Source organism: Phalacrocorax aristotelis, chromosome 2, assembly GCF_949628215.1.
Source record: "Phalacrocorax aristotelis chromosome 2, bGulAri2.1, whole genome shotgun sequence".
NCBI classification, from domain to species: Eukaryota; Metazoa; Chordata; class Aves; order Suliformes; family Phalacrocoracidae; genus Phalacrocorax; species Phalacrocorax aristotelis.
Genome location: NC_134277.1, coordinates 143,111,447 through 143,132,425, shown reverse-complemented (window position 1 = coordinate 143,132,425; position 20,979 = coordinate 143,111,447). Strand labels below are relative to the sequence as shown.

General features: G+C 38.8%; 1 protein-coding gene across 1 annotated transcript in view; it reads right to left on the bottom strand.

Moving 5' to 3' along the window:
• The window catches only part of CPQ (carboxypeptidase Q), a 169,893-nt gene that overhangs the window by 111,281 nt on the left and 37,633 nt on the right, over nucleotides 1-20,979 (bottom strand). Inside the window, exon 4 of the mRNA XM_075085462.1 lies at nucleotides 16,599-16,806. Within this exon, the coding sequence (XP_074941563.1) occupies nucleotides 16,599-16,806 (208 nt within the window). The remainder of the gene's footprint in view (nucleotides 1-16,598; nucleotides 16,807-20,979) is intronic.

Here is a 20,979-nt window from a genome sequence, read left to right as displayed (position 1 = left end):
TCTATCTTACACTCAAATGTATTTAGGAATAGCTTTTCCCTACAATAGAATGGGACAATGCAAACAAAGCCTCATGGAGATAAATTTTTGAAGTGTAAAAGGTAAGACATAAGGGTCAACAAGAATACAAGGGCAGTCTAGAAAAAAAACATAAGGTAGGAAGGGGAATGACAGAGGGGAAACAAGTCTCTGAACACAGCAGGAGAAAGAACAGTATCTTAGCACCAAAGGCAACTATGCAGATGGATAAAAGGGCAGAGCTTTTAAAAGTAAATAACTAGACAGTAGCATAACTCAGGCATTATCACCACAGATAGCATAGAAGTAAATTCCAGGAGTGAAACAGAAGAGAGGAAATAGAGAAATCTAGTCATCTTTTCTGCTGTTCGTGAGTATAATCCTGTTCCCACTGAAAATCAGTGGCAAATCTTCCATTAACTTCAACAGAAGTGGGAAGGGGGGGAAAAGGCTTTAAAAACTGACTGGGTATGAAAAGAAAGAGCAAAGGGCCTGACTGGATTCGGTCTTAAGCAGTGAGTAAACCAAAAGCCACTGCAAGACGCTTGTTCTGCATGAGTCCCTATACTTTCTGAAGAAAACTGAAACTCTGAAACATCTTCACTACATAAATGCTTCCTTAACTCCCACAGATCTAATTTCTATAGAATATTAAACTCCTTTTTTTATTAAACTCCATTAAACAATGCAGCGCTTTTGCTGTTCAAGTAAAAAGGATAATTTCAGGTCAAGAGAATAAAAAGTATGTTAGTAAAAATAATACAGAGGGGGTACCACTTATTTTTCCCCTCAAGTAAGAGATTTTGGTAGTGACACATTAAAGGAACTATTTCAACATCATGTGATAATTATATTTGTCTATCTAGTTAACATATTATACAACAACACTCACACAATGCAAAATGCAATGTAAACGCTTAAGTGATAAAGACACCTTATCTAATAGTGTATTACACTGATATGATAAACTCTTTCTCCAGTAAAATAGTTTGTTTTTATTTTAAAAACTCAGGCAAATCTTGCCTGTTGCTCCGAGTTAGATACACCCTGAATTTTTCAGTCTCAAACTTGAAATCCGCTGTAAACAGAAAAGTTCCTTTTAGCAACAGAATATGTTTTTAAACCTTATTATAACATTATAATAACTCCTGTGAACTAGGACTAAATATTGAGCAGCAAATGTCATGTCAAGCATGAGAATTCTTCCCCAGCTGCATTTGTTGACTGTTGCAGATTCTCCCAAAAGCTTCATACTTGACATCAGATGAAATACAAAATGTCCCAATAGGTACATATTTCCTCTGAACAGCTCCTCCATGGCAATTAGTGTTGAGTCTGGGAAATTAAGAGTATCAGGCTGTAAAAAATAAAATCTTTCCAGTGCAAAACGTGGTTGGGAGAATGATTGAGTCGGTTCTGGGGATATTCCCATGCTGCTGTTTTCCTTGGGAGCATGCAGGAAGAACATCCAGTACAGAGCAGCTGCCATGAGGAAATGAATGTAGGGGTTTCCCAAGAAAAGAGTTAAGTCTTGAGAATTCAAGTCATTTTCCTTCCTCAAAAGGAAAAGAGAAATTGCTGTCAAATGGCAACACTTTCGCACTGTGTTGTTTTAGATATCAACTTTGTTTGTTCTTCAGTACATACTAGGTACTCGTACTATTTTGCTTATTATTTGAACGTTTGTGCTTTTCCTGTTTAATCCTGGAGTTACGCTGACTCCTTCATCTGCTGAAGGGGGAGAAAAGATTATTCTCAATCCCACTCTGACATTTTATGGATTTCTTTAATATCTAATAAAGACTGCCTAGGAGAGTCTCTGCTGGAAGAGAGACTGTCTGAAACAATACCATTTCTTTCCTTTTCATTAGTTGATCCATGTTGCTGAGGAAAATGTCAGAAAAAAAGGTAGCAGGCTGGAGGCTTTTGCTGGCATGTGCAATAATGATCATGACTTTTATAGTCTGTACATAAATTTAAATACACAAATGCTTTTGGACCTTAACCAAGAGATGCGGGCACACAGCCAGTCAGATAAATTGTGGTGGTGGAGAAGGTGAACTGGATTGAAGGACATTATGAGGTTCCAGACAACCTGAAAAGTGACAGCCATGGGAATGCTGCAGCTCTCTGAGCTCACCTCTGGTAGCTCCAGGAGAAGAGGGCTGTCAGGGCAGACTATGGGCTTCCCTACTCCCTCCTCACCCATCTGTCCTGGGCGTCACTCTTCTGCTCAGACAGCCTCCGTGAGGAAGGACATGCAGCGAGTCACCTGCATTCACAGACCTGTGCACACACCACAGCCATAGAGCTCAAGATACAAAACCACTGAGGCTCACCTGGTGTAACACTGCAAGACAGTAACAGAATAAAAAGTAGGAATTTTCTTCCCAGTGTTCAAATGCTAACTAGGAATGATCTCCCCCCCTGAAGAACACTATGCAGGAAAATTATCTTACTGATTGTTAATGATTAATATTAACACTGAGACCACATATATAACTTCATGACTAATATATATAGGAAAATCTGTTAAAAAACTGTTTCTTAGAAAGAAGTGTATAATGTAATTTTAGAAGCAGTACTGTGTTTTACAAGCCAATATACACAGGCTGAGTTAACTTGCAGCTGTCAATTGAAAATATGGTTCAGTGAAATACTCTGTACTACACTTCTGTGTGAGCATAGTGGAGTCACTTATCTGCTGGAAATGGTCCTTGTTTCAAATCTAGCTTGTCTATAAACAGATAAGGAATGCTACATAACTACTCCGAATGTGTGCAGTTCATAACTATTTATCATATAGCTTAAAGCAGCTGTTCTGTAAGTGCAGCCCAAAGATCACTGACAGCTTGCAAAGCCTTTGTACACACAGCCCTTGAAGCAGGCTTTTAATAGTTTCATCTACAGGAAGATAAAGGTTCACTGACCTTCACGTGAATCTTGTGATGTATCCCATACACTGATTAATACCAGTATCAACAAAACTCCTGGCTTAACAGGAGAGTGCATGATCCATGACTTAACCACTGAACTGTTCACCTGCAATGAACAGTTGATGGTTGACATGACCCATGGTACGCTGCAAATCACACAGTATCACTACTTGCTGCCAGAGCAATTAAACTATTGAGTGGGCTGGCTGCAACAACATAAAACATCATCTTCCTTGGAAATTTGTAATTTGACAAACATCTGGGGGAGACAGACCTGTCTAAGAGCATCCTTCTGAAACCCCAACAGCCAGGCTGTCCAGCTCACAAGCTCTGCTTCCTGCTAACCAAGTAACGTCCTTCTGAAAAACTCAGGTGGAGGTGGAAAAAATAGTGTATTTATGGTTAGAATTTCTCAGCCACAAACATACTTGGACTAAAAACCCCTTCAAGGTACAGATACTTTCTCTAATACCCAACCATACCAAACTGACCTGAGTGCTTTGAAATCCCATTACATTTTCTGTAATCAGCTAGATTGACTTAAGAGTAACAACATCCTCTATCTATACTTCTTCAGTGTACATAGATATACACCCAAGCCTGTCGCATGATGAGCTGACACTGATCTAAGCATTTAAAATTGTTCTTTTTTAAAATTTTGTATTAAAAGTATGACCAATTACACTAGCTGTTTCAATTTAGACACCTTATGGGAGAGACCCTCAGACGAACGAACAGCTATCTCCTTTCCTTTCTCAGGAAACTTCTACAGAACAGCATTACCTGGAATTTTGATGCTTTACAATGGTCTTCTCCAATTCCTTGTCATCTTTTTGCACTTGCCTGGAGTCTCCCATCTTTTCACTAACTCTTAAGTCATTCCACTAAGTAACATGGAAATATCCGAGGAATAGAAGTTACTGCTCTATACGGGAAAGGGTTAAAGGAATCCATCACTGATTGTCACTGAGAAGTACCATACAAAGATTTACATAACTGAAACCTAATTTTAGGCACTGAAAAACAGTTACGCTTCTAAAATCATAAATTGCAGCTGCGCTTATTATTCCAAGTAGCTCTGCTAAAGTTTTCTCATGGGTATGCCTATTCACATCGCATTTCTGGCAAGTCTGAAATGTTAGAATTCTCTCAGACACTGCAGCACACCATTTCTGTTTTCCTATATTGTCAGCATTATAAACTAAGTAAAGGAAGAGGAGGAAAAAAGCACATAGTTTCATGGAGTTACAGCCTTGGATGGTCTCTCAGATGAACCCGGCAGCCCAGGATTCTGGACTCCAGGTGCTGGCTGCATCTGGACAGTGTTGAATCTCTGCTCAAGCTCTTTGGGCTTGAGCACAAACACAGATCCCTCTAATGCCCTTTCTGGAGATACAGAGCATGTACTCAAGCTGCCTGGTCCCTTCACATTCTTTCAGGCTCTCCCACGTTCCCCCAGCAGCAACTGCAGCCTTCTCAGAGCCTGAAACTAGGAGCCCTAAAATTGTTGTTTCCTCCTTTGGAGACTGCAGGGACAGATACTTAGAGGGAGACACAGACCCTTCTCAAAGAAGGATCACTCCCTGAAAAGGTGCAAGCAATACACAGATTGTAGAACAGCTAAAACCTCCTTTATGTCCAACCTGTGAGCTCACTCTTTCCAAACCTCAGACTTTTGGCAAAATCCCATTTGAATCCTAGGACCCGATTTCTAAAGTTCATGTTGTTCTTGATGATAAAGAACTGCTACTAAGAAAAAGCCTTGTACTTCTATGAAATTCCAGCTCCTTCATGCTCTTTCCAGCAGCTTCAGCTCTCTGACGGTGGGTTTTTACTGAATTGAACTCAAAATCCAAATCCTTTGAGCTACAGTCAACCAATTGTTTTTAAATATTTACATTTGAAAAAAACAATATTCCAAGGTAACGACCTGTATTCTCTGTCATTCACCTCCTACCAGAGCCTTCCCACAGATTTCTGATAGGTTAACCTGAAATCTCAATCTAGCAGAAGTTAACAATCAAACACACCACATTTTATTTCATAATAAAAACCCCATGGTTATATAATGGATTATTTACCAGCAGCGGTCACCCACTGTTATGTAATAACACAACTGTTACTTGTTCTTGGCACAGGCAAATTGTTGCAGAATCTACTATTGACTACTTAATCACAGTTTAGAAAAGTCAACTTTTAATGTTGTCTTCTTTACAGTAAACAATGTACAAATGTTACACTAAATTAACATTTAAAAAAATATTACCACTGCTTTCAAACAGGGAAAGAGAAGAATTACCATGAACTACTCAAGATCCCACAGGGACACAAGGCAGAGTGATGAATGGAACTTCAGAATCCCTGGGTTTAGTTAATTCACATGATTATTCTCCTGCATCTGACAAAGTATCTTATGTTGTCCTGTGCATGAATGCCTAGCATCAACCTGGATTTTCCAGAGCTAAACAGTACAACAGTTTCAGTATCTCTTGTTGAGGTATAGTTTGTGTGCTTCACAATCACCAGCAAACTAATGTGATGAAATCCAAATGGAAATAAGTATATCAGAAACTATGTGGTTCCTTTCTGTTTCTTAAAATAAATGTTCTTTTGTGATCATGGTAGACTAAAAATCCAGGAATTGCAGTCAAAGATCAACCCTGTTTAATAATAATGAGCAGAAACATATCAAAGACAACCCCTCTCTGTTTCACAGAGTATTTGCAATATTTATATTAGACAGCAGAAGTACTGTGGTCAGTGACTAAGAAAGCAAGGTAACAGTGAAAGAGTTAAGCAGGAGTCGCAGACCCTAGTCACCTACCCAGCTAATGACATATGGGAACGATCTATAAATACCAAACCAAAGGTCAGATTTAAAAAGGAAAGTTGGAAGAGAACAAAGTTACAGCTTTACGTTTGCACCATCCTTCTAAATATAGAAACAAAATGAGAGAAAATGTAAGGTGCCTGAAGGAGAGGACAACAGGCAAGTAATCAAAGCTGGCGTCACTGGCAGAGCAGAGACAGGATTTGGCACCTCTCATTTAATAAGCTAGATGGAGAAGGATTTTCACCATTTAGCCCTACCCTGCAGGCAAGACCAAAGGATTAGTATTTGATGCAACAAGATGGACGCGACAGAGAGGCTCAGGTGACTGACTGGATTTGAAGGAGAAAGCAAAGCTGAAGAAAAGGATTAAAGTAATTGATATGGTTATACTTACAAGGCACAAGGCACTACTACAGGGAAGAGCCCATTATTACTGTTGGCCATCAACATCAGGCTCCGTTTAGAAAACAGTTCTAAACAACAACTGTGGAATAATTGGCTCTGACCTTCTAAAAACACAAGTCAAAATTTGTGTGCCATAAGTAAGAGGTTTCATCATACAAACAGGTCTAGCTGATCATTATTAATGACATACATCATAGTAGAGCTAACACAGCAGGGTGAGGCCATCCTATGTGAAGACAACATTTAATGAAATAAAACAGAAATACCCTACCATATGGACAAGCCACAAGCAAGACTGTGGGAAGTGGAAGAACCAGCAAAAACAAGAGGCCCCCTACCCCCTGAAAAACAAGGCAAGCATGCTTGTAAACAGAAATCATAATGTGTTGGAGCAATCAATACACGTTTGCTCCCATTTAAGCAAACAAGGCGAAACAAAATGGGGAATTAGCATTTCTAAATCCTCTGCATGTCTGGGGCATAAACCAGAGAGACTGTGGATACTAACAGTTGACAAGCACATTAAGTATATTTTTAAAATGACACCTATATTTGCTGCCTATTTGTTTTACATCATATAAGTAAAAGGTTACATATCAAAATAAAACATTTTGCTGTATGCATGAGATAGATTCTGAAGCACACAAATCTACCCAAAGTACTCCATAAACCTGTGTTCACTTTTGGAAATCAGCAGAAAACTTGAAAGGAATACTTCAGGTTTTTTACAGCAGATACAACATGCTTCATAAATAAAACTTTAATATATACATGCTAAAACTGTTCTGTAATATGTAGATAATTTTTAGTAATATCATCAGATTAAGAACAATACCAAATACATTCTGAAATGTATCTTGAGTAATACAGGAAGTAGAAACAATGCTCAGTGGGGATTATAAACTGGAAAAGCAATTATAAGACATGAAATTAATAAAATTGGATAGGCAGGTGAATCTATACAGTAGACCTCTGTACAAGCTGTTTCAGCATTGCCTGGACCAAAATCAAAAAGTGAGTTGCCGTGTAACTTGAAATTAATGGAGTTAACCCTAGGATACATCAAGAAACAGAGCCTTTACTCTCTCCTCTTTTTTTTTTTCACTTTTCTTATGAAAAACAGCTAGTATGAGGCTAGGATTCCCCAAATACCAATTCTATACCATTCTGGCAAACCATCCTGGTACTATTTAATCTCTTCCAGTTGTCCAGAGCCCTGTGCTCATGTGCTCTGGAGATGAACACTCCAGATAAAGTCCTCAGTGCTGCACTTACACAGAAAATACTCAGAATTACAGAGAAATGAAATGACAGTCCACATATTTCTCAGATCTTATCAGCAGCTGAAAATAAATACACCCCTTGTGAAAATAATTCATTGGCATTGTATTACTCAGATCTGTCTCTGTAATCTTCATCTGCATTTTTGTTGTCAGGTTTTCCTTCAATCCTCTACATTTATGGTCACCACACACTAGTGAGACGCTTGTTGTCAGTGTAATCAAGAAAAGTGAATAATGCTAGAACATTAAAACAGAACCTGCAATTGATGGTTCAAGACATTACAATCATGCCAGATGGTTCTGAACTTGAAAACAGGGCTTTCCTAAGCACAGGAACTCATACAGACTCAGAAGGGGCTGGCAGCACTGAAGAAAGCTGGAGCTGATCCGGGTGAAACAGGAAATCATGGAAAACTGCTGAAGAAACCAGTGCTCAGCCCCCATAAAGCATAGCTGTAACTCCTTAAAGATCAGTACAAGACACCGAAGACTTGGCAGTTTTACATACTCAGCATCTTTATATACATGAACCAGTAATGCCAATGCAGAATAAAACTGTTCCTTTAAATGTTACTAACTCCAGAACATTACCAAATCTAATCAGTGTGTGCTCATGGTACCCAAATAAGAACAGAGTTAACGTGTTATTCATTATATGGGTGACCATCTAGCCACCAACAACATGTATGAGTCAGTTATGTTAGGAGAGTGGGTGGACCAGAAGAGAAGAAGAAAACCCTTGAATACTACATTGGTAAAGGTTTGCCTTGGGAAGCTATCAGATAGGAAGCAAGGATTTCAGAAAGACTGTTATGCTCACAGCATCCTTCTGGATAACAGAGTCTATTGACAAAAATGTTACTAGCCCTTTACCTGCCTCTACCAAAGTTACAGGTCACTGCTTATGTTACTAGACACTAAACAGATGAAACTCTTCCCAATGACATGAACATATCTCTGAACAGGAGTAGCCAAAACCAGGAGGAGGTAGAGAAAGCCCTTGTTAGCCTCATCAGCATTTTACTAACTTTGTAAGAAAACAAATATGCCAAATGTATGAAATTACCCTGAGGTTTCAGATGTCACATCAAGCCCCGTCTACTGGGAAAAAAAAGAGAGTTATACAGTTCAAAGGAAAAAGAGGCAAAAGTTCGACAAAACCCAAAGAGAGATTGGGACTTAAGAAACATCATGTACAGATTTCTCACTATTTTGGAGTCACTTGAAATTTGACTCCTTAATCACTGCTCAAATAGCAAGAACCCACTGTACAATACGATCACCTCCTAAAGCACGGGCTCCATGTCTTCTAAGGACATACACGTTCTCTTGCTGACAGCTAGGATTTGTGCAAAAGTGAGCACAAAGTCTGCACTGCAGAATGCAGTTTGGCGTGTTGGCCTTCAGGGAACATAGGAAGCAAAGTAAAAATTAATGAATTGTCAGTCAAAAACATATATAGACATCCTGCAGGGAAAGCCCCTAAGTGCAGGGCAAGAAAGTAAATCCCACAACACACCACCAATTCCTATCTCTAAGGGCTGCAAGACAGTATGCATAGTGCTATGAAACATATAAGCAGGATCTTCCACGAGCTCACCAGAGACTTATCAAACATGGTCTGCTCTTATTTCCTCATTACCCTTGTTTCCTGGTCCCTTAGTAGAACAGCCGATAATATTGCTGTATCCTGTTGCCACAGGATATTGCCTTAGGACAGTCTCTCACTGAGATGTTTCCTATGAACAATTCCTGCCGCTATACTCATCCCATAAGTGAAAGTGTTCAGAAATAATCAGTGGTGCTTCCTGATTTCTTCAGTTATGCTACAGCGTTACTGTTACATCTCTACAGTTATTACCCAGCTTTCTGCCGCCTTTATGCCTCACACATTTCCAAAGCCTGCACAAAGTGGACAGAAGATGCTGCCTGCTCAGGAGGAGATTATTTTTATAACATTCCTGCAGCGCCAAGAGCGAGCACATGCAATATCAGGCAGGGGAGAGTCAGGTTCATCAGTTTTCCAGTTCCCTCAGGGATCAGTTCTAAACTACCTTAACCACAACTGCATTCTCCTCCCCGCTGAAAGAAAATAACTCTTCAGCGCCCACATTGACCACCTCATCCTGTGCACATAACACTCACATGCTAGGGAGGGGAAAAAAAAACACTTAAAAACCAGAAGGCAATAACAAGCACAGGTCACTGGAAGATGGTATTAAGCAAAGAAAGTTTCTCGAATAAGTAAATGAAGGCATCAGATACACACATAATATAGGGAAACTCTTTTATTTTCAGTACTTCCAACAAGACCCAGCTCCCTGGAAACAGCAGTGGTAGCACTGCTCATAATAAGTAGGTACCAGGACCAAAGAACATAGCATTACAGGCAATCAAGGAAAATTCCAGAGACCTGCTTAGCATTGTCACATGAAATGGAAAGGTAATTATAGTAGATTTTTCTACTCAAGGAATATAGAAATAGTTTACTTTTACACTCAGAGAAATGTCTTGTGCTCCAGATATCCTTCGTAAAACATTATTTCTGGAAACTTAATCCAGTAACTTTCTACTTTCAAAACAGATCTTTCTCAATGCTTTTTCTTGACGAAAAGGAAATCTGGTTTAGCCATTTCTATCAAAAAGTTTTCAGTACTGCAAACATCTGATTTTATGCACACATCAGTATCAAGGAGACTTACTTGGCTGACATGCAGTGAATAACCCTAAATTTGTCTTCTCTGACTTACGAACAGCCTCAGCTCTGTCCCTGCACTCCCTCTTTGAATTGCCATTTGATAATCAAAAGCCATAACCCGCATTCATGAAGTGAATCTTCATATCACGGGGGCACACCTCTGGCCCCTACAATAGAAATTACACCATAAATAGTTTAAATTATTATACAGATGATGTGACTTTCTTAAAGGTCTCACATGGTATGTCCATATTAGCCTTTTAATCTGAAAAAAGAATGAGCTTTTGAACTGAACCTCCTAAAATCCTTGGCTGCCCGATCACCAAGCAGTCTCTGAGCATCAGTGCTAGATACCTTTCTGATTAAACTAAACCAGAAGATGGGCTCAATAAGTGTACCTAGCACGGCCCAAATACTAACAGACGCTTAGTCTCAGCTGTTGCACCTAAATCTTTAATTGCAGCTTTATTTTTTTAAAATGTGATTTTTACTTTAATGATATCATCAAAAGGGAAAAACTGCATTGCAACACAAGGATTTTTGTTTTGAAAGATGTAAAAATTATTTACAATTGCAAGAGGAAAAAGTTTGGACAGCCAGTAAAATATTTTTCCTAATCCCAAGACAGCAAGACACAAGATTATTTCATCAGCCAAAAAACAGGGAAGCAGGTTTACAGATGGACTAAAATACATCCCACCCCTGCAGACTTGAGAGCCTAGGGCTAGCTTAATTGGAAGCAAAGGAAAAATTGAGAGGACTGTACAGAACTGCAGGAAGTTTACTCACATACCACATACACTAACAGACCAAAAGCTGGAGTAACCACAAATTCCTGAACTGACACAGCACTTGGAGAAGGAGACCAAAATACAAATGCACCCAGGGTACTGGCAGCTCACGCACATGAAGCCTGTACATGAGGCCAGAGATGTTACGTGTCGGCTTCTTTCCAGCTACACATCCTGTGAGCATCAGCCAGGCTGGCCCCTGAATGTGGCCAAATACATCACAGAGGCTGCTGCATGGCTTCAGCGGCCGAGAAAATCATGCAGTTACCAGGGTGCTATAGGCAGATCAGAAAAAGGTACATACGAGTGTTGGGGGAACAAAGGGAAGTGAAGCAAAAACTTACAAAAACTAATTATACAAAACTTTACTTCATTTTGAACATACAAGCCAATTTCATTCTTTTCCTTTCAACAGGTGCCGGAGGCAGCGAACAACCTTAGTTAAACTCAAACGCCTGAGGAAAGCTAATTTCTTAACTTGAGCAGCAATGTGGGTGACCAGTCCCATGCTACAACAGAGTTACTGAAGAAAATGTGACTGTGGTGGTGCGGCCCCGCTGGGATCCCAGCACAAGCCCTGTTGTGTTGTTATCTTAGTCATAATGACTTGGGCCCAGGCAATCTCTGTCCACACCTGGGCCATCTGCTCCCTGTCTCCTGTACCAGAATTGTGGCCAGAATGCAAAATATTGACCAAAACCAATCAACTCGACCCTATAAGCAGCAGTCCAAGAGGGAGACACTTGGCAGAACAAGCAGAAGGAGTTGAGTGTCCCTGCCACTATTGATGTGAATAAACCCTTAATTTCCTTAGACATGGAGTTTTAGGGAGAGGAGGAAGCTCTCCTTAGCAGGCAAGTCTCACATCTGAAACCAAACCTTAGGAAGAGGTGATGTGGTAAGAAGTCACTGTGCTAGCACCTGAGAGCTCAGGTGCTCTTACATTACATTGAGTCACATACATTGCCAGCGAGATTGAAAAGAGGGTGAATTGTTTACAAAGCAGTGAAGAATAAAAGGAAAAACAGAAGAAAAGAAAACGCACTTTGAGAGTACAATGTATATACAAAAAGATATACTTTACTATACATGGTAGAAGAAAATAAACCAAGTGAGCTTATAAAAAGGGGAAATTAAGACAAAGGAAAAGCAACAGTTTTCAAATTCACATACATTCCATGAAATGATATTCCAGCCCTGACATGCCTGCACTTGTGTCACTCATTGTATCCACTCAGGCCACCCATGCAACCTCTGCCATAAATCTTGAGCTGCACTGTGCCACTCATGAATTCAGCTTTCATCCAGACACAGCTTTTGATTAGAGTTACTAGAGCTTCACAAGCAGACATTGTGTCTTGGCCACCTGTAGCCTGAAGAAAGGGGAAAAAAGTAAAGGACATTACTTAATTCAGATAAGCATAAGGTGCTGAATTCAGCCCAAAAAGAGAAGAACTTGACCAAGTATATGTCCTTGTTAACAGTCTCCAGACTGTGTCAAAGTACTACTTGGTCTATTTATTTTGGCCTTGTAACATGTTCCCTGTTGGATTTCTTATATATTGGAGAGATTCTTCTGCAGCATTTAAAAAAATAATAATTGGGCTCTTGGCATTTATTTTTGAGGATTCTTGGGATCCTCCTTTTTGAGTTCTTGAAACACGTTCGATTTTGCTTCTTTCTAGAGCCCTTGAAGGGGTTATTATTATAAGACACAATGTTACGACTTTATCTAGTCTGTGGTTCTTGAGGAACAGAAGGATTTACTTGTATTTTTAGATTCATAAGAGTACCTTCACCACAGGATAAACACTGGACCATTTCAATAGCTAAAGGATACCTTTTATCTATAAAATGTCTAAAAACATATAGCTACGAAGTGAAAAAACAGACTTATGGCTAGCTTATTACAACCACATTTTTAACTGTGCCTTGTAAATTGGGTATTTTTGCTGTAAAAATATCCACTACAAACTGCAAAATACTCATCAGTTTATAGTCACAGCAGTAAATATATGTACTACTTTAACTTGTACAAAACCATTAATCACAGCTTAGTCAAGCTATTAAAGAAAAAAGTCAACATCCAGATTTCTCAAAAAAGCCAAATACTATGGATACTATTGACTGCTTACAATAATTTGTGTTATTTGAGAAGGTTCATTAAATATAGTTCCATTACTCTTAACTCCTAATATCCATGTTTAAATGTTTTCACCACCAAATTGCCAGTGCTTCAGGAAATTGTTACTGAGAAAAAGGCTGTCATAACCACACCGTTTGGGGGGAGGGCAGGGAAAATTACCTACCTGTTACAGTCACTTTCTCTTAAGTAACAAAACCTGCTCTTACATACCTATAAAGTTGCAAGAGAATTATTTGACTCTAACACAACATGGGGCCAATGCCACGAGACACAACTGCCACGCAACGTAATAATACCAACCATACAACTACTGCCACGCAACATGATAATACCAACCATACAACTACTGTCATCTCTTCATAGGCTAAAGGAGATGCTGTTGCTAATTTTATTTCCTATTCACTTGCCATTTCTGTCCTAAATAAATGAGTCCACTCCTTGAAACTCAACAACAAATCCTTCAAGTCCTTCACTGTCACCGATGCGTTGGCATGAACCATAATATAAACACAGCAATGAGTTTTCCTGAGTATACTGAGGTTCATCCCTTCCTGCCCTCATTCAGTTGGGATGTCTGCGTTCCCAGGGGGTTTCGTTCACTCCCTAGCTACACTACCGTACCTTAAAGGAAAACAAGCTGCTGCACAATCCCTGCTCAAAGGTTCCCTTCACACTTTTTGCCCTTGACAATGTGGCAGCCGCTTGCCATCTTTGGAACAAGGAACAGCCACCAAGCTGCCAGCAAGAGAACACTGATGTAATTCCTGTTGGGATTTTATGAATTCTGTCTTGTCAGTAAGCTTTAATAATCAGCCTTAATAAGCCGAAGATGTTAATCTACTAGAAAGTCCTAGCTTTAAGCTGTCAATATTATTCACATTGCAAGATCATCTAGAAATCACACCATGAAGCGGCTTCCATTACTCCAGCCAGCTTAATTAATTGCAAATAGAGTAAGCAAACAACAATAAGCAACCACCTGTCCAAAAGGGATTGAAATCTTCAAAAACAAAACAAAACAAAAAAACACTAAAGCTGAGATAGTTTACAGAAAATTGTGAAGTTCCACCCTTCATTCACCTGAGGAAAGCGGGTAAAGTATCAGAAGTAAAATTTTTTAAGATAAAGTCACCTAAGACATCTTCATGATGTTTTGCAGTTATTCATATTACAGGTGTGCAAGTAAACACAGAGGCCCAAGAAGTAAATGTTCTGGTCAACAAAGCAGCAGCATACAATTGCAATTGCAAGAATGCAAGACGTTCTTTCACAACACTTAGGAGTCTTTTATCAGCTTTTTACTTTTCATCTCTCATCCTTCTAACATGCTGCTCCCTGCAGTGACACAGTATTTCACATCAGTCAATCAAAAAGGCAAGTGGCTTGAACAAACAGTGCCCCAGACACTGACTGACAAGAAGCACCACATCCAGCACAGCACATCAGTAGGACAGATGAGGAGACACACAGCTGGTGATTAAGAGAAAACATAGGAGAAAGCATGGAAATAAGAAAATCCATCCTACCTAGAGGAATACCTATTTTCTGTTATAAACAAGTCAAACAGATCTAAGTATCACATAGTGGCAAAAGTGACGGTCTGTACCTGAATAACTCCGTTAATATAGGAAAAAACAGATTAACCAATCCCTCACCCAAAAAAACCCTAAGTGAAGGTAAACAAAGAAAGGACAGAAAGTACATTTCATGAAAAAACGTTTCCTGGCAGCATCTAAATTTGAAATTGCTTTTGGGAATGACACCTCAGATCCCAGCCTCAATTAAGGATTCAATACTTCTAAACAAACATGCATTTGGCATCTGTTTCTCCTCTTTTCATTCAGTTCCGAAATAGCTGTAATGCCAGTACCCCGACCTAATATACAGGCTTTACCACTTTCATTCTCCACCTCTGTTCCTCATCTCCAAATTTTCCACTACATGTTAAAATGCACTTCCATCAATAGTCTGGCAAACAGAAGATAAAAAGAGTCGCTTTCAAATGAATACCTCTGCAGGGCACCAGAACTAACTTCAAGATCTATCCAGTCTAAGAACTGGATAGACCAGTGTTCAGACCATCTTCCAGTTTTCAGATAATCAACAGATTACAGATTGCAATATTCTTTGATGATACCAAATATGACTATTTTGAAAACATACCATTTTTCATAAAACTGTTTTTGAAACGTATTCTATTCTCTGTTCATTATTATTAAATTTATTAGAAAATTGTCGCTATTAGAAAATATATTGTATACATTGCTGTATTTGTTGAGCATCAAGTAAAGTTTGGACACTATCTGAATTCAAAGTACTTTAAGCATTTTAAACAAGCAATGCTGGCTTCTTTAGGGGAACATGCAGCATATAAAAATGCTATCAAGCAAATCACACTGGCAGCAGAGTTGTCCTCTGCACACAATCCAATACAGTTAGCTGGCACTACTGCACTTCTCAAACTTTTGAAGCATCACAAATGGTGATGCTTGCTCACTTCTCATACTGCTGAAATGTGAGCACTTATGTTTTGTCTGAAACGATGGAATCAAGCATGCTTCCAAGTGCCTGTCCCAGCCACTTCCCAGTCCCAGACTCAAGCAAGACCCAAAGCCATACCACCCCTTCCAACTTCCCAGCCTGATTTATACGGAAAGAAAACCTAGGTGCACAGATCAGAAAGAACCCATGACATCATCCAAACAGAACACAGTTCCAGTTTATGATGTGGCACGCATTCAGGGTCAGGTTAGCTACCGCTGATGACTCCTCTGTGGGTACAGTCACTGGGCACCGAGGAGGAGGAATAAATGGCCTGTGCTGCTCTGAATATTGTCCAAAACCAGAATGATATTACAAAATACAGCACCTCACAGAAAACTAAAAATGCTCATTTCACAAATTTAAAACTATACATAATAAGTAACGTATTAAGGCATCTAAAACCACTTACTTTTTAAGAAATCATGATTTCAACCTACCTTACTTAAAAAGCAGAATGACAATTACAAACCTTACTGCTAAAGTGTTCAAAATAATTATGTTCAAAGCAGATTGCTCCTTCATCTAGTACAAGTCAGCCTTGTGCTAGGAAAATGACAAATACAATAAAAAACGTACACTTACATTCTAGTCAAATATACAGAATGACCGGTTCATATCATCACTGACAGTCTGGTATATATTGTCACGAAAGACATTTGATTTTGGTTGATCTCAGAATATTTATGGGAACCTTGAGAACGCAGGAAGTTCTTTAAAACAAGTATCATACAAAATTTGGATCAGTAACAAAAAATGAAAACGTTTTGAAAGAATGACAAAGCACGGGGGAAAAGAACTATTGTGCAGCCAATAGTTTCAAAACCAAACACCCACTCATAACTGGCAACATTTAAGTAACAGAGAACAAAAAAGCCTGCCCAGAAATGACATGTGAACTAAAGGGTGAAATATGAGTCACAGGAAGAAAAGAGAAAAATGCTTACCTATGAATAGAAAAAGAAGCAATGGATCTAATGAGGGATGCTACTGCTCCAACTTTAGCAGCTTCCACTGCTCCCTGTGATCTGTATCGCACAGTTTCACCATAACTGATGAAAGGTTCGTTGTAGACAACAATCTTCCCCTTGGCCTCCTGAGCTCTTTTGTGCAGTTCGTCAAAAGAGGCTACCACTATGACTTCTGCCGTAATTCCTGAAAGAGAGTATTACAGTGGCTTTAACATTGCTTTCCTGCAACTCTCCTACAGCCAGTTTTAACAGACAGAAACACATGAACTCTGCAGAACACCAGAAATCAGGATTAACTACTTACTGGAAAGGGAAGACTATGTGAAATACTTTATCAGGGATCAGTACCAAATAGTTGTAACAGCACCCTGAACCAAGTACACACAGTTCTGTAAATCATGCTACCAGGTTGGTATTAAAACATAACTTGAAGGGCAAGAAGGGTACACGGGGGGAGTTCTGTTCTCTACGTGTGCTTTAATGCCTCGCTGCAATCATTTATAATACAAAAATATTCACAAAAGCTGCCTATGGGATTAACAAAAAAAAATTAGTCTTTTCATGGAATTGTTTTGATATGTTGCTAAACAACCCAGCTTAACATAAGACAACTAGAAGCCCATATTTCTAGACTGAAACACTTATAAAGTTATTTAATCCATAAATGAAATTAAATTAAAGCTCTGCAGTTTCAGCAAATTTTGCAATATGCTTACAAAATTAAAAAAAAAAATCTTCATATTTAATTCCGGAGAATACCACAGTTCTACTGGATCTTCTGGGAGTTTTTCCAGGAACCCATTTTTCCCGGTTATAATACAGCAAACGCAGGCAGGTACTTCTGCAGAACTACTCACACATGGTAAGTCAGATCCCACCCAGCTCTTTGTTTTTAATAGTTGGAATAGTTTTAAATTGCTGTATTATTATCTTGCTTGAAAAAACAAAGGATTTTATAGATAAATAGTTTTTCCCAAAGCCAGAGAATCCTTCTAACTTTTTAGAACACTGAGGAACTATATTTCACAGCATTTAAGAAGTTAATTCATTAAAATGACGGCTATGCTTAAAATCCAATTTTGTTGATTGGTTACAGAGATAAGTAGAAACTGCTCAACAACATGGGCTGGTACTTTTCTCCTAAATACAGAAGTAGTAATGGATGCCTGAAATTTTAGTGTTGTATGTTTCACCTAAAAGCCTCAAAATACATCCGTGAAAACTAAAACTAATAAAAAATGTCTAGCAAGGATTTGTCAAAGAAGTAAACCTACCGTGTTTTTAAGAAGAAAATGTTTCTCCTTCAAAGTCCTCCTTTTTTTTCTTGTGTTATAAGAATTATTTGGAGAAGATTTCAAAGGCTTGTATTTGAGACTGTAATACATCAGAAGAACTGATAGAAAAATAGGAAGATCATCTCTCCCACCACCAGTGTGCTGTACTATACTATACTTCAAAACCTTCAAGAAACTGTTTCACACAAAAGTTTGCTTTCTTAAGAGTGCACCGCTAATAGGGCGAGAGAAATCTACTTCTACAGCAAAAGCCCATGAGTGAGAGGAGTAAAAACTTTAACTGAATAACTCTTCAGATTCTTAGCTTTACAGAAAGAGGCACAGAAAGCCAAACCAGAGAATCACCTTCAAATTTTACTAGTTGTTGTTGGCAGGTAGGTGAGCATGCTAACAGACTCCAGCTGATTCTAATGAACTGCAGGTTCAGCTGCCTACCTACGGAGTATCCCAGCAACAGATCATTCCAAGTATGGAACCGTGCCACTGGAAATAAAGCCAGGTATCTGCAAAATTTCATTTTCCACAAGAAGAGTCACGGTCTCAGTAGGTTGATACTGCAATCCGTATTTCATATTAGCTCTCCCCGGTGCTCCACTTGGATCGTGCAGTGGAAGGGCACATGTTGCATTAGTGCCTGTTCATCAAGAGAAGTGAGGAGTGTAACTCTTGCCATTACTTTACTGCATTAATGAACAAACATCAAACTCTGGATGATTTTTAAAGAATGCTACAGACAGCTAGCAACTATCTATAATCCCTATGAAATATCATCGAGAAGTACATTTATGGCCCTCCCTAGATGACAGGTATCAGGAGTTCGTACAGTGAGCTTTGTGGGAATTAAAGCTAAGGGAAAGAACACAGAGCTGCAAAGTCCAGCCCAGCATCTCTACTTCTGAATGTTCCCAAAGAACTAAAGAAAGCCATCCTTGGACAAAACAAAACAAAGATTCTCTCTGCAAGTTTAACTTAATGGCAGCACAGTATACATAAAGCATTAATCACAGCGCTTTCCATAACAAAATAAAACTTCACTCTCGTTAACTTCTGACTAATTAAATGTCTCATATGCATTTTAGTCCCATTTTACACCATTTCAGTCTCATCTATCGAAGTAACAAGAGCAATGGTTATCCTAAGTAAATATGTGGGTTCATATACACAAACCACCCTCCAACCTCCTGTGCAAAGGGAGAAATGAAACAAAAAAACCCAACAGTTTAGCAGTTTAAGGGGAATGAGTTATTCATTTTCAAAATGGGAAATGCTGCACCTTAGTGAGCCTTTAAGCAAATTAACTGACTCCTAGCATCTCCTACCAATTCAGTGCATCATGGCTCTGCTTCCCATGTTGAAAACTGTTCTCTCTCTTTCTTACTCCCATCATTATCTGATCCAGAGCTTGGCTGTGCATTATTGAACAGAAGTCTTCAGAAAACCCATGTAAGGAGGGAGCCAGATTGCCTGCTTACTTAAGCAAGATACAAAGATTATAACCCACACAGTCAAAGAGATGAATACAAAGCATTTGGGGAATTAGCTAAGTAAAAGGCATGAAGCGTTGAAGACAGAATTATGAACATGATAAACTTGGCTGACTCTATGAAGCTGAAGACTACTTGTTCTCATCATGTGAAAGATTACACATATTGTTGCATTGGGCCAGTGAGCAAAAGAATCTATGTAGTAATGTGGGTTTCCTCTCATTTCTCATACTGAAACAGTAAATTGTACCCTGTTTCTGAGAATTAAGGTGCAGGAAGGGTGTTAATGGTGGGAACAAGCGGCTAACTTTCAATTACCAACAAAATCATGTATTACAAAGTATTCTGTACACAGAAATGTACATTTCTATCTAAACACTTGGATATGCCATAACTTTGATTACCATGCTGCCATTTGAAATAAATGGCATGGTATGCATTAGCAAAGTCTAAAAACTGTCACAGGCAGGACAAAGGCAAGACTGATCACAGTTATTCTTTTTTAGGTACAGAAAGTCATATATATATATGTATATATACACACATTAAAAAAGCACCTGTAAATCAGCTGTCTGTAACACTGCCATACATCAGAAGTTTGATTCTTGGCATGAACAACTCTGTCTGGAAAGTCGCCTCCTAGCACCTGCTTACCTGCCACCAATCATGCCAGAAGTATATTAGTTCAAAGGGAATTCCCCACAAGATAACTTATTCTCCCCAAGATTAAATGCAGCGAACATTTAAGCCATTTTAGTAAGAAAAAAAGGAAAAGCCACCCTACTATTGGATTTTAAAAACTGATTAATTGCTACTGAAACATCAAGGATGCTTCATACAGAATATTGTTGCTGTTCTTGGCCACACCAGGGCAAGACATGGCAAGACTTTACCATATCAAATACCAGGAATTCCTGAGATTTGGGAACCCAGTCTCTATTGGTTTGTATTTATTACCATCCTAGAAACACTCAGCTCATAAACTCACAAAAAATTCAACCTAGTTAGTTACAATCAAATGCTGTATTAAGAGAATAATTTAGCAAAGCTAGAAAGAAATATCATTTGCATACTGTTTAATCTTACTGGATACTAATTTCCTGATTAGTCAGTTACAGTCTTAATGTCTTCTTTTTTTCCCCCAGTCTCATTTTGTCATCCAGTTAACAGCAACATTCCCTTGGAGATCTAGTTACAGAACAAATGCAGCTATCTTTAATTTGACAACAATTTTTTTCAATAACAGCAAGTGAACAACTCACCCCTGTGTACCTTCCAAACTTGATTTATTTCACACTGTGTTAATATAAGAATGATGATTTCTCTTATAAATCACACTATGGAACAGTGATGCTGCTGATCCACATGCACTGAAGTGGCCACTGTCAAATAAATAATCTGATGGGCAGGGCATTCTTTGCTTAAAACAATTACAATATGGTATTTTTAGGCCTAGACACAATACAGATGGAAACTCCATCAACTAAGGCTCTGCTAAACTTCCCTGTGTGTTATATATTTCAAATTTTTGCAGCCCAGGCATAAAATACTGCCTGAAACATCAACACAAAAAGTCCA